At 51.9% G+C, this 12,765-nt stretch overlaps 1 protein-coding gene across 7 annotated transcripts in view; it reads right to left on the bottom strand.

Annotated features, from left to right (window-relative positions):
* Positions 1-8,703: 8,703 nt before the first annotated feature.
* The window catches only part of CPLX2 (complexin 2), a 92,784-nt gene continuing 88,722 nt past the window's right edge, over positions 8,704-12,765 (bottom strand). For 6 of the 7 annotated variants that reach the window (XM_054691326.1, XM_037500169.2, XM_054691325.1 and 3 more), the window contains one exon: positions 8,704-12,747. In XM_054691326.1, coding sequence (XP_054547301.1) covers positions 12,550-12,747 — 198 coding nt within the window. In that variant the 3' untranslated portion in view covers positions 8,704-12,549. The remainder of the gene's footprint in view (positions 12,748-12,765) is intronic. The other variant, XR_008550284.1, reaches the window with a different exon arrangement.

The raw sequence follows: 12,765 nt of genomic DNA, 5'->3' as shown, positions 1-12,765 counted from the left end.
GGATCGAGCCAGAGCTGCAGAGGCTGAGGGCAGCTTCGCAAGCCAGCACTCAACCGCTGTGCCACCAGGGAGGCCCTGTGGATTAGTTTTCTATTGCCACTGTAACAAATTACCACAAACTAGGTGAATTATTCTCAAACTTATTCTCCTACAATTCTGGGGTCGGGAATCTGACAGGGCCCCGGCTCCCAAGGAATGGGCCTAGGTTCCTCTGGAAGCTCTAGGGGAAACTCTGCTTCCCGGCCTTTCCCAGCTGCTAGTGCTTTCTCTACTTTCCTTGGCTGCAGCCCTTTCTCCACCTTCAAAGCCAGCAAGCTGTGCCAAGCCCTTCTCCCTCTGCCACCTCTCTGGTTTTCTCTTCTGATGTCCTCCCACTTCCACTTTTAAGGACCCTAGTGATTAGTGAAACCCAACTGGATCATCCAGAATAAGCTCCCTCTTTTAAGGTCAGATGATTAGCGAACTTAATTTCATCTGCAGCCTCAGTTCCTCTTTGTCAGCTAAAGGAAGCACTTTCACAGGTGCCATGGGTCAGGATGGACGTCTTTGGGGGCAAATGTCCTGCCAAATGCAACATGGGGGAATCAGGACCACAAGGAATCATTTTCTGTGAAACTCCATGGGTGGGGAGACTGAGAGCAAAAAGGACAGTGGGGGTCAAAGAGCAGGCTGATTTGATGCAGGTAAGAGGGTCTGGGGAGAATCAGAAAGAAATTCCTGTTTGTAATTATCAGTCCTGCAAGTGACGGAAACCCATCCAGACTGGCTTTCAGCATGGCGGGTTGTGTGTGTGTGTGTGTGTGTGTGTAATTGACTCATGAAACTAAAAGAACCACAGCTAGGGATCCCTCCAGGAACTGCTTGATTGAGGTCAGGAGACGTCCCCACAACTCCATCTCTCAAATTCCCTCTCTGGCCTGGGTTGGTTTCATCCTCAGTCCACATGGGATGGCAACAGGGAGCACTCCCAAAGTCCCCTGGTATAAGTGCACCAGAGCATCATGGCAAGTCCCACTGCTGGCCTCGCCACTCCTGCATTCTCAGTCCAGCCCCAACCCATCATGGGACCAGGGAAATATGGTGCTGAGTGGATTGGAGTATACTGGCTGTAGGTAGAGAACATGGGTTTGCAAGGGAAATTTTGAGGACTGTCTTAAAAGATGGGCGATGCTCCCTATTCTATCTTAGGGAGGCAAGATGCGGCAGCTGAGAGCAGTGGATTGAGAGGAGACCTGGGTTCTGACACTGGGTCTGTTGCTGCTGACTTACTGTGTGACCTTGAGCAAGTTACTTAACTTCTCTGGGCCTGGCTATAGAAGGAGGGGGGGAAGGTTAGATGCTGTATGAGGGCCCTTACAACATCAACAAACTTACCATTCAGAGGCCTCTTCCATCTGTTTAATCCATCTGTTTTCTTGTGCCTCTGGACACTAGTAGTACAAATTCTTAGAATACCCTGGCAGGGTTGGGGGTGTAGGTTTCTGTAAGGAAAGTCGCAGAGTAGAGCTACATTTGGGATCCGCAACAGGACTAGCATCGGGCTAATTTTCTATGGCACATGCTGGGTTCACTGGAGAATTGGGGTCCTGAGCAAAAGACCAATCAGCAGGCTTGCCTGCCAGTGGGGTTAAATTCCTCACTCTGTGCTTAGTGTGCTACCACAGGGAGCCACTGTGTGAGTTGTGGGTCACACAATGGCTGTATTGAAGACTCAGTCTGGACCTGAGGTAGGGATCAGAAGCTGGTGAGCGGTGGACCAGGCAAGTATAAGCTGTGCATGTGAGTCACATGTCCTACCGTAGCGACACTGGCCACAGGTGACTTCTCAAGCACTTATTCTCATCTCACATATCATTTATTTTACTCTCTCTGTTTTTTATCTGCTGTCTTTCCCGAAGGCAATGACTTGGTGCTCAAGAAATAACTGCCGAGTGACCAAATGAATGACATGGAGGGACATGCATCCAGGTGAAGTCAGTCCAGCTAGAGAATTTGTAAGAACCCAGATGCCCAGGGTGCCCCCCCTTACAATCTGATCAGAATGTCTGGGCACCCAAGCCAGACATTAGTATTTTTAAAAAGATCCCCAGGTTGTTCCACTTGCTGCAAAGCTTGAGAGTCCCTCATGGCATTAGACCATGTGGAAATGCCAGGTGGGGAATGGGGCCTTGTGAGGGTACACACAGCAGCCCCACACACGCAGGAGCAAGGAGTGGGGCTAGGATGAGCTGCAATGAGGCTTGGGCTCTGGGTGGTAGGATGGAGACTTTTCGTCCTAGATCTCTATCACATTCTCCGGACACCCGCCACAGAGGTGATTACTTTGCGATCACAGAATGGATTTTGGCCGCGAGTCAAGAAGCGCTCTGGCTCCCCAGCTAAGCGATGGCAAATCAATTTGAGGTCTCGGCTGGAGCTGCTGATTAGGGCTGGCAGCCAGGGAGCCACTGGCTGTCGGATCCAGGCAGAACTCAGCTGGGCCTTTGGGAGGAGGTGGCAGGCAGGAGTCGGGGCCTGGCTTGGGGTCCCAGAGCCCAGCCTTTTCTTGGGAGTGGGTAGCAGGGGATGCCTAGATGAGGCTGTTTTTCCAGCTTTGGGAGTGCAATTGCCATTCTTTTACAGAGTAATATTAATAATATCAGTCACTGATTGAGAACTTGCTGTGTGCTGAGTACCTAATATATTCGTTGTAATTACTGGGCAGTGCGATATAAGCACTCTGCAGATGAAGGTACTGAGAGGTGAAATAATGTGCTCAAGGTCAAGTGGATTCAACATAACAAGCCGGGCTTGGGGACTGAGCCTGTCTGGGAAATCCAGAATTTGCTCCTATGCTCCATCATGTGCCGCTGTGACTTCTGGGCTCAGAGTTCTGTGACCTGGTCAGATTCAGGTTTGAGAGGCAGGGGCTAGTCAGTGTTTGGCTCTGGGGAGGTCCCCTGAAGAGTTTGCTGAAAATGGAAAGGAATGAGGAAATGTTTGCTGACCGGGTGGTGAATGGAATGTTTGTCTAAAACTGAGGGGCTGAAGAAAGAGCTGCAAGTGGGTGATTCTGCATTGTGAGGTAGGGGGTTTCCAAGACAGGTCCCAACCCTCAGGGAACTTCTTGCCCACAGCTGGTGTGTGTCACCCACAGAACAGAGCTGACACCTTGAACAACTCAGGGATTAGAAGCACTGACACCCCTGTGCAGCTGAAAATACATGTATGATTTTTGACTCCCCTCAAATTTTCGCTAAGAATAATCTGCTGTTGTTCTGGAAGACTTACTGATAACATAAACAGTCGATTAGCACATAATTTGTGTGATATATATTACGTATATATTGTGTTCTTATAAAAAGTAAGCTAGATAGAGTAAAGAAAGTTAAGAAAACCATAAGGAAGAGAAAATACATTTACTATACTTTACAGATGCCACAAGTTTATGGTGTCCATTTTCAAGAAAACCCATGCATAAGTGGACCTGTCCATTTCAAACCCATGTTCAAATGTCAACTGTCCTGTGGAGGTGGTGGTGAGTAGCATCTGAACCCAGGTCATACAAGATGTAGCTTCTACCTCAGTCTGTTGGGTTACTCATTCCGGGGTAGGCTAGTTGCCATATTGTGAGGACTTCAAGCCTTTGAAGAGTCGCTCCTGGCAACAGCCAGCACTGGTTTGCCAGCTATGCAACCAAGCCATCTCCTCCATCCTCAGGCGAGTCTTCAGATGAGACTTCAGCCACAGCTGACATGCCAATTGCAAGTTCACAAGAGACCCCAGTTCTTAACTACCCAGTCAAGTCACTCCACAATCCCTGACTTCAGAGACTGTGAGAAAAAAAGAAATGCTTATTGCTTTAAGTCTCTAAATTTAGGGATAATTCATTATGTGCAACAGAGAATGATCACACACTGTGAAGTCTATTGTAAGCTGCCACTCTTCCTGGCAGAGGTGTGATTCCCTCTGTTGACCTTCTCAACCCCTGTCTCTTGACTTGTATTACAGTGAAAGGATATGAAACAGATTTGAATTTAAATCCAGGTTTCACAATTGACTATTTGGATGACTTGAGGATTTTTATTGTAATTAATTCTTCTCCTTATCCTTTCATATCATCGCCCTCCTTTTTTTCCTCTTCTTGTCATCATCCTTGCCGTAGTAATAATAGCATTTCATAGTAATCGTCTCCATTTTTAAAGTACTTGCTAAGTGCCAGGCATTGTGCTAGGGGATCTACGGGCATTATTTTATTTAATTCCCTCAATGACCCTGCTGTTGGGGTTAGGCATTATTTTGTAAAAAGATAAAGAAACCAAACTTCAGAGCAGTTGAGTCATTTCTTCAGGACCAGACAGAAAGAGTTGGGATTCAAAGCCTAGATTTCTTCCATTTTACACTTTTATTTCTGAGCCTTGGTGTTCTCATGTATGACATGAGCACAATCCCAGCCTCCCAGATTCCTGTCAGGATGTGCATAGATGGTACCTAGAAAGCAGTCAGCCCTGTGTATGGCATGCAGCAGGGGTCTATTTTATTTAATTAAAAAATAAATGTACTTTTTTCCTTATATCTTTGTTAATTTTCAGATACTATTTGATTTTTCCCTCCTAGTGTCGTCCCCGTAGTTCTCCCACCAGCCAGTGAGGCTCCCTTGCCCTCCATCCCTCTCCTGCCCCGTGGCCACATACTTTAGGTTGGGCAGCCCTGATCCTTGTATGGCCAAGGACATGGCCATACTGAAGGCCATGTCTAGTGCTCTCGTATGAGAGCAGTGGGGGTGTTGATGTGGCTGTCCAGACCTGGGTGTGAGGTCCAAGGAGGTGGCCCCACCCCCTGAATCTGTACCATGTGCCAGCTCTGTGCCCGAAGTGGGGAAGCACCCGAGCTCCCACAGATTAGAAGGGAGGGCTGGAGTCTGTACTCATACCCAGGTCAGTGCCTGTGGAGAGGCCGGGGTATAGAAACAGCTCACTCAAGGATCCCAGCTGAGACAACATTGTCCTGGGGGGGAATTGAATCATCTTTCAGATCAGGCAAGAAGCCCCAATTAATTACAAGTGCTAAGTGAGTGGCCTGGAAGCAGGGCTTTGCAGTCAATTAAAGGGATGTTGGAGGAGGCTTCATTAACCCCCTGCCTCCTGGCAGCCTTTGCTGTAGGAGAAAGAGGCACCTGTTCGACTGCGATGAGCTCCCACAGCCGCAGGGCGTGCAGGCAGAGTGCTCACCTCTAACGGTGACCCAGGAGGGGCTCCTTGGTTGCTTGGGAATATGGATTAGATGTTGAATCATCTCCCCGTTCCAGGTTTCTTGATTTCCTGTATTTTGATCCCTGCGGGGAAGTAAATGACCAAGACATCACTCCGCATGGGAGTTAGCCCACACAGCGTGTGACTCGTGCTTCTCCTGGGTTTGCACTTCTGTGTCCTTGTCCAGTGTGGGGTGCAGCCTGCCCACTGGATTCTCTCCAGGGGCCTCAAACCCAGAAGCAACAACAAAAAACCCTCATTATCTTCCTTCAAACTTCTCTCCCACCAGTGTTTCAGATCTTGGAAAATGGAGCTGTCCAAGATGGTGACACAGGCGTGGGTGTAGACCCTACCCGTTTCCATGGCCCCTAAGTCCAATCCTTAAGTCCTTGCCCTCTTATCGATCCCTCCTATCTACCTCTTTCTCTGTCAGTTTGCCACTTCCTCGGGTCGGTTGTCTTCCTCACAGCCCTAGTGATCTTCCTTGATCTGCACACCTGGTCACATCATACCTATGCCCCAGACCCTTCAGTGACTCACATTGCTGGTTGGTAGAGCCCAAGCACTGTCATTCCACACCCTGGTTGACATTCCCAGCTCTCAGATTCTCACCAAGAATTTAGCAAGTTTCTGCAGACATCCCCCATATCTCCTTCCTTGACTCCCTCCATCCACTTTGAGCTACTTTTGCCTCCCCCAGGCCTTTGTTCACACCTCCTTCTCCTCCAGGTTGACTCCTCCTTATTTAAGACACATCTCAGATGTCTCTTCCTCCAGGGAGCCTTCCCTAAGAACCCTGAGTTGCCCTCTATCACTGCACAGATGGTGGGTAATTGGTCTGTTTATCTGCCCGTCCCCTCCACTAGTGGGTAAGTTCCTGTATGGAAGAGACTTATGACTGGTGTTCCTGGTGCCCAGTCCAGCGCCCAGCATGTGGCGGAAGTTTAGTAAATGCTATTTAACTGAGAGGATTAAGTCTCTTAGGAGAAGACTTTGGGGATCAAAAGTCAGAGGGTTTCCCTAGTAGGGCAAAGTACACAGTGGGTTGTCGCTGAGTGGAAAGGAGATGAGCAGATAGAGAAGGAGCATCCTAGTTTAAAGTCTGGGCTCTTTATAGAGGAGGGAGCCAGGGCTTGGGAGCTTGCTAACCATCTGGCATGCAGACGGACTCCAGGGAAGCCCGAAACCCTTGTGTTCTCTTTTTCTTTATCCCTGAACTTAAAGGCCCTTGGAGCCTAGCCCATGCCACTGGGAATGACCTCAGTCTTGCAGAAGCCCTGGGAGAGCCCATCCTTGACTACAACTCTGCTCTGAGACATGCACCCCACTCCTTGTGACCCAAGACATTTGGGGTCTGGTTCCTTTGAGGTCAGTCTTGGCAGGGAAGGGGGAGGTGTCTCAGTCTCTGTGGGGGGTTGACTCTAAAATGCTCCCTGAGGACCCCTGTCCTGGTATGAGCACCCCATGTAATCCTCTCCCTGTAAGTGTGGGCAGGGCCTGTGTCTTATTTCTAATCAATAGAATATTAATGGGTTGCTAGCCTTGTGGCTCCCTCTTCCAGCCGACACTATCTATTGCCTTCTTGGCTTGGATGTGCCGATGAAACAAACCGCCACATCGTGAGCCACTCTCATGGAGGGGGAGGGGGCGCATGGCAAGGAATAGAGCACCGCCCTGGCCAACAGCCAGTAAGGAACCGAGGCCCTCAACCAAACTGTAACTAAGTCTTGCCAACAACTGCATAAACTTGGAAGTGGTCCTTGCACTTGCCAGTGCTTCCAATGAGACCCCAGCCTACTATGTATCTTGACTGCAGCCTGATGAGAAGCCCTGAAGCAGAGGACCCAGTTCAGCTGTGCCCGGACTCCTGACCCTCACATGTTGCTTTAAGTCACCAAGTTGATGGCAATTCATGCAGCAGACGATAACAAATACAGCCTCTTCTTGGCTCCATCTGCTATCCACAGAACATGAGCCTGGGCTCACGGGCAGAGCTGGGAGAGCAGGTCGGAGGGTGGAGTGATGTTAGGGCACAGAAAAGGGAAGGGTCAGGGACTGCCTCCCCTTCCCCAGCCGTCCTCCGGGTAGATGCAGAGAACTATAGGAAAAGTGATGGTGGAGTAGACAAGAGGGAGAGGAGATGGATTAGAGGGCATTGAGTTTGTGCCTGTGCTCCTAAGCACCACTGTAGGGCAGACCGTGGTGGGTGCTGGAAGGCATTCAGACAACAGTCAGCCCCGTCCTTACAGAGCTCCCCAGTTAGTGAGAGAGACATGTGCAGTGACATAAATTACAGTAGAATTTGCAAAGTGCCATTCACTGAATGCTTGGTAGGCAGTGCTAAGAGGGTATGTGCAGGACCCCATTTATACCTCGAAACAAACTTGGAGGTCAAGCAATTACGATTATCTCATTTTACTTGCAAGCAGACGCTCAGAGGGGTTAAGTGGCTTGTTCAGGATCACTGGGTGACAGAACTCTCCAGCAAACCCAGCTGTGATGTACAGCAATAGACTGCTACGGGCAGGGATGCGGGAGCTGTGCCAGGGTGGGATTCACACAGAAGTTGGCCTCTGAGTGGGATCTTGAGGCTCTGGAAGGGTTATTGATTCATTCTAGGCAGAGGGCACAGGATAAGCAAACATGGAAATGCAGACTATGTGTGGGGCCTGGGATGCTTGAGGCACAGAGCTGGGCATGGCTCTGACCTAGCCTATTGGAGTCCTATTACATAAGCCATTTTGGCAATTTTGATGTAATCCTCTGGGCCACTGAGGCTGTTGGCAAGAGAGTGGTGTGGTAGGATTTGAGTTTTAGGTGCATCTTCTAAGGGAGGTGGGGTATTGGGGAAAGGCTGGGCAGAAGGGAAGAGGGAGAGACTGGAAGACCAGTGTGTGGCTGGGAAGGGCCTAGCCAGGTGGAAAAAAGATGTAACCACACTTAAGGTAAGGTGAAGGCAGGATGGGGAGAAGCTGAGGTTGGAGAGGGGGGTTCTGGTCTGGTTCTGACTCCTCAACAAGTTCTGGAAAGTGTCTGTGTCCAGGAGCAATGCTGAGGGGCATCTCTCTGTGTCACCAGCCTCTTGCACAGTGTGTTGGTGGGATGACCAGTGACAGAGCTTTGCCCACCCATGTGACTTGGCCGTTTGTCATAATGTCACATCTGAGGAGCTTGGGGTGAAGGGTGGCCAGAGATGGGATGTGGGGTGCTGTGACCATGTTGGACCACTAGCAGCTGGGGTGATAACAGTTGATTCCGGAGGCCGGGAGGTGAGTGACCTTGAGTCCATCCCTAACTCTGTCCTTGGTTAATTTTCTGAGCCATTTCCAGTGTGTGGGCTATAAGTGGGGCAATACTAAGATTTTGGGGGGACTCTTGAGTTCTGTGGGTCACCCCCGTCACTGGCGAGCTGCTGCCCTATGGTGGTGGTGGTGCCGCCGCCGGACAGAACACAGACACCCGAGAGCTGCTGTACAAGGTCTTTTCTTGGTTGTCATGGTTGGTTTGGTACATCTTAGCATCTGCGTCATACAAAGGGGAGCAACAGCCATGGCTTTTGGTCAGGTTCAGGGGGGTATGGGGCGTGCCTCTCCCCTCCCCCCAGGCACTGACACATTTAAAGGAAGCAGAGCAACAGAGGACACAGCACACATGTGGGAAAGGGATTCCCCTGCGTGAGCAGGATGGCCGTCCTCCTCAGCTCTTACTAGGAAACCCCCACCCCCAGGGCCAGCACAAGACCCTCATTCTCGCCCCAGCGAGGAGGGCGGGTAATAGGAACAGGGAGCGCAGCAGGAGACATGTAGGGGGAGGCATGTCCTCAGGCCTGGGAGAGTTCCCTCCTTTGAGCCAGTCTGCCCCCAGAACCTCAGCGCAGTCAAGGCCGGCTGGGCCCTAGAGGGACGGAGCAGTTAGGCAGTAGCAGGTGGGCAACCCTGATAGCTGGGTGCCAGGGGCTCTTGGGGCTGGGTGTGTGCCCTGTTTTACTCTAGCCACAGCCTTGGGGGTGGCTGCTTTGCCCACCTGCTGCCCCTCCTGAGGGGCCAGAGTACTTCTGCCCTGTTTCCTTCCCCTTCTCTTGCTCTGGGTACACACAACTCTCTCACACCGGGAGGGTCTTGTGACTTCCTACTTACATTTGGAGGAGACCCCATGCTTGCCATTAAGAACATATCCCAGGAGCTTACGGACCTGAAATGGAAATCCTGGCCTGTTGCCAAGAAAAACCCGAGATGCAGACTCAGGCACAGGAGCGCAGCGGTGGCCCTTCTGTGCAGGCATACTCCTGGGCAGGCTGTCCTGGTATGGGTGAAATTCTGATTTCATCCATGTCCAGAGACCGCTCCTTCCTCTCTCCCTTGCTGGACATCATGTGTTCAAGCGCCGAATTCAGAGTCTCTCCCTCCCTGCCCCTACCTCCCAAGTGTGTCACATGCAAACTGCGCCATTTGTGTGTGACATGCTCATCTCCCTCCCATTTGGTGGGCCACACACATCTCCCACCCCCGTACATCACGTGGATGTACATGCTAGAGTTTGCATGTTTCCTGTAGAGCACCCCATATTTTGTCTCCCCACTACTCTGTTACCTATGACATCCTCTCTGGGCCAACCTTTATTTTAGGCTTCTCTCCACAGTCAGGTCTGTGTCAGAAATGAATCATTGTGTGTCCTCCCAGACTCAAGAATGATTCCCAACCAGTGGTTCGGGTTGGGTATGTTGCAGGTCGAAATTCTCCTCCAGCTCCTGCCTCCAGGAAGACCTCTAGTCCTGCTGCTCGGGAGCAGGATGGAGGAGTCTGGGACATGAACCAGACTAAGCCAGCTGGCCTGGAGGGGGCTCTCATCTAGGAAAAGCCCTGGGCCCACTCTGGAGGTGCAGAGGGGCTGTGGAGAGCACCAGAGATGCCTTCTGAGGGTCTGAGGTCCCTCAGGTCCACCTGGGATAACTCGAGTGGCTCTCCAGCTCATCCGAAGCTCCCAGGGCCCCCGACACCACTTCCCATCTGGCACTCTCTATGCCCGGCACCACCTTTGTGGTTTGTGAGCCCCTGTCAGGGGATTTTGAACACTTGGGATCCACCCTTGTGTCCAAGTGGGGTTCACATGGGGCCTGGGGAGATCGGGGGCCCTGGACTGGGGGCCCTGCCTGTCTGTGCTCCAGGACCCCAAGGCTCTAGAGAATGACTATCCTGCCCAGGATAAAAAACACAAACAGACAAGCAGACAACCGGGGTGCAAAGTGGCTCCCCATCACAGACACAGGCACAGACAGAGACACAGGCCCCCTGGGGGGCAGGAAAAGGGGGCACAGGGGAGGGATGGGGGTGGGGGAGAAGGGTAAGTACAGGGAGCTGGAGCTACTGAAGCCCTGCTCCCTAGAGAAGGGACAGACCAGGGGACTTTTCTGGTTCCCTAAACATATGGATTGTTTTGTCTCATCTTTAAAGTATTGCAGTCTAACTGATATGGCTTTAACTATTGGAAACGGACAGAGAAGACACATGTCTTTCTCTGAAATAAAAGCATAAATCCACTAAAATGGAAAACCTGCAGAATGCAAACTGGGGCCAATGGGACAGGGGTTCTGGGGGCAGGCAAGTCGCCCCCTCCCTGGCCCCTGCTTTGGGGATAGGCCCTGATGGGGCCCAGCATGGCTTCTTGGGGTACTGCCTGGGTCTGTCTCAGTGAACTTCTGAGGATCCCAGGCAGAACCCCACAAGGGCGGAAGGACTCTAGGCCAAGGACAAGGTCTCCTGTTGGGTGTGGTCACCTTTGACCAGTGGTCTGGGGTCAAGAGGGCATTGTAACTACGTTTCTCCCCAGGCACACATGTCCCTGCACACAACTGCCTTTTCAGATCCACACACATGCGCACAATAGTCTCAGCACACCTGCTAACTCTCTCAAACACTTATTTCTTCATCTAACACACACCCTTAACCCCTAACAAGCATGCTGTTCTGAAAACACACGCATATACAAGCTAACAAATGCAGGTTCTAACACACCTATGAGATGGTTAACACACACGCAAGATACAATCTCAACTCATACACACCACCTCAAAGAAGCACGTACACATAGCTGCCTAACAAACACATACGTATCCAATGGAGATACAATGACTAATACACATACGTGAAGTCTCTAGTCACACAGCCTCTGCTGTACACACCTCTCATGCGTGCCACAGTTTCCCATTTCTTACACACTGAGCAGGAGACCTTGACAATTTGGGTTGGGGGAACAAACGCCAGTCTCCCACATCCCAGAGGAGAGTTTGTTCTTGGCCAATGAGATGAGTAGACAGAAGCCTTCTGTCCAGTGGGAACTGGCTTCTCCCCCAAAAGCTGGGGGCTTTAGCCAGGAAGGGTCCTCCTGGGACCGTGGGGCCCTGGAAGCACATGGACAGGATAGGGTGGGGAAGAGGAGTGGATAGGAATGGGGGCAGCTTGGCTGCACCAATGGGGGTGTCCCATGGCATGGGCCATTGCTGCCCAATGGCTCCAAGTGTTTTCTGGGGGGACCTGGGCAGCCCCTTGGTTGGGCCAGCTGGGCCCAGCCTGGCAGTGGGTCCCCAGGGCCTAAGTGGAGTGGTGGGGACAAGGGGCCGCCCGACCCCGGGGCCCCACCACAGAATGAGTTAAAGTCCAAAGAGGATCCATTTGAAGGAACTGGCTTGGCAAGGATTATGCCTCTTTGGGAGGGGGTTGGTGGAGGGGTGCTCCTGGGCTGGGTGTCATGGGGAGGGGGGGAAGGAGAGTCCCAGCCTCCTGCCTACACCCGGGCCTGGCTAGAACACAGCTGGGCTGGGCCCTCACAAGGCAGGCCTACCCTGATCCCTTCCTCGGAGCCAGGCCACTCAATGCCCCTGCCCTGACCTGGAGGCCCACAGGGGTCAGAGGCCAAAGGTCAGCATGCTGGGCAGGGCTGGAATGTGTCATTACTTTGGCTGGCTGGGGACAGTGGTCCACCTGGCAGTGGGGTGCATGAAGGAATGTATGGGGATTACCACACTAGCATAGACCTTGGGTTTCTTTAGGGGAACCCTGGTGCCTTTGGCACTGGATTCAATGCCCCCTGCTGGGGGAAAGCTGTTTTCCCTTCCTGGAGCTACTCGGGAGCTAGATACCCTGGGGTGAAGGTGGGTATGGGGGCGTGCTGAGGGGAAGGAGCCCCTGGCCAGGGGAGAGGGGCAGAGGCCAACCGAGGTTTTCCCCTTCATAACTGAGACTTAACTGAATAAAAAGAAAAGAAAGAACCAAAAAGAAAAAAAAATCGAAACGAGTGGCATGGGGTGGGGCAGCGGGGCCGGTTACTTCTTGAACATGTCCTGCAGCGGCCCGGGCAGGTATTTCAGCACCGTGTCCAGGATGCTCTCCTCCTCCTCCTCCTCCTCGTCGCCACAGCCCGCAGGGATGGCTTTCTTGGGGCGGGTCAGACTGCCCTCGCAGGGCTGCTCCAGCGCGGCCTTCTCCTCGGCCTCCTTCTCCTCCTTCTTCTTCAGCCCATACTGGAGAAGGGGAGGACA

This window comes from Talpa occidentalis, unplaced genomic scaffold, assembly GCF_014898055.3.
Source record: "Talpa occidentalis isolate TD23 unplaced genomic scaffold, MPIMG_talOcc4v2.1 talOcc4.9, whole genome shotgun sequence".
Classification (NCBI taxonomy): Eukaryota; Metazoa; Chordata; class Mammalia; order Eulipotyphla; family Talpidae; genus Talpa; species Talpa occidentalis.
This window is presented reverse-complemented; position numbering and strand designations above follow the sequence as displayed.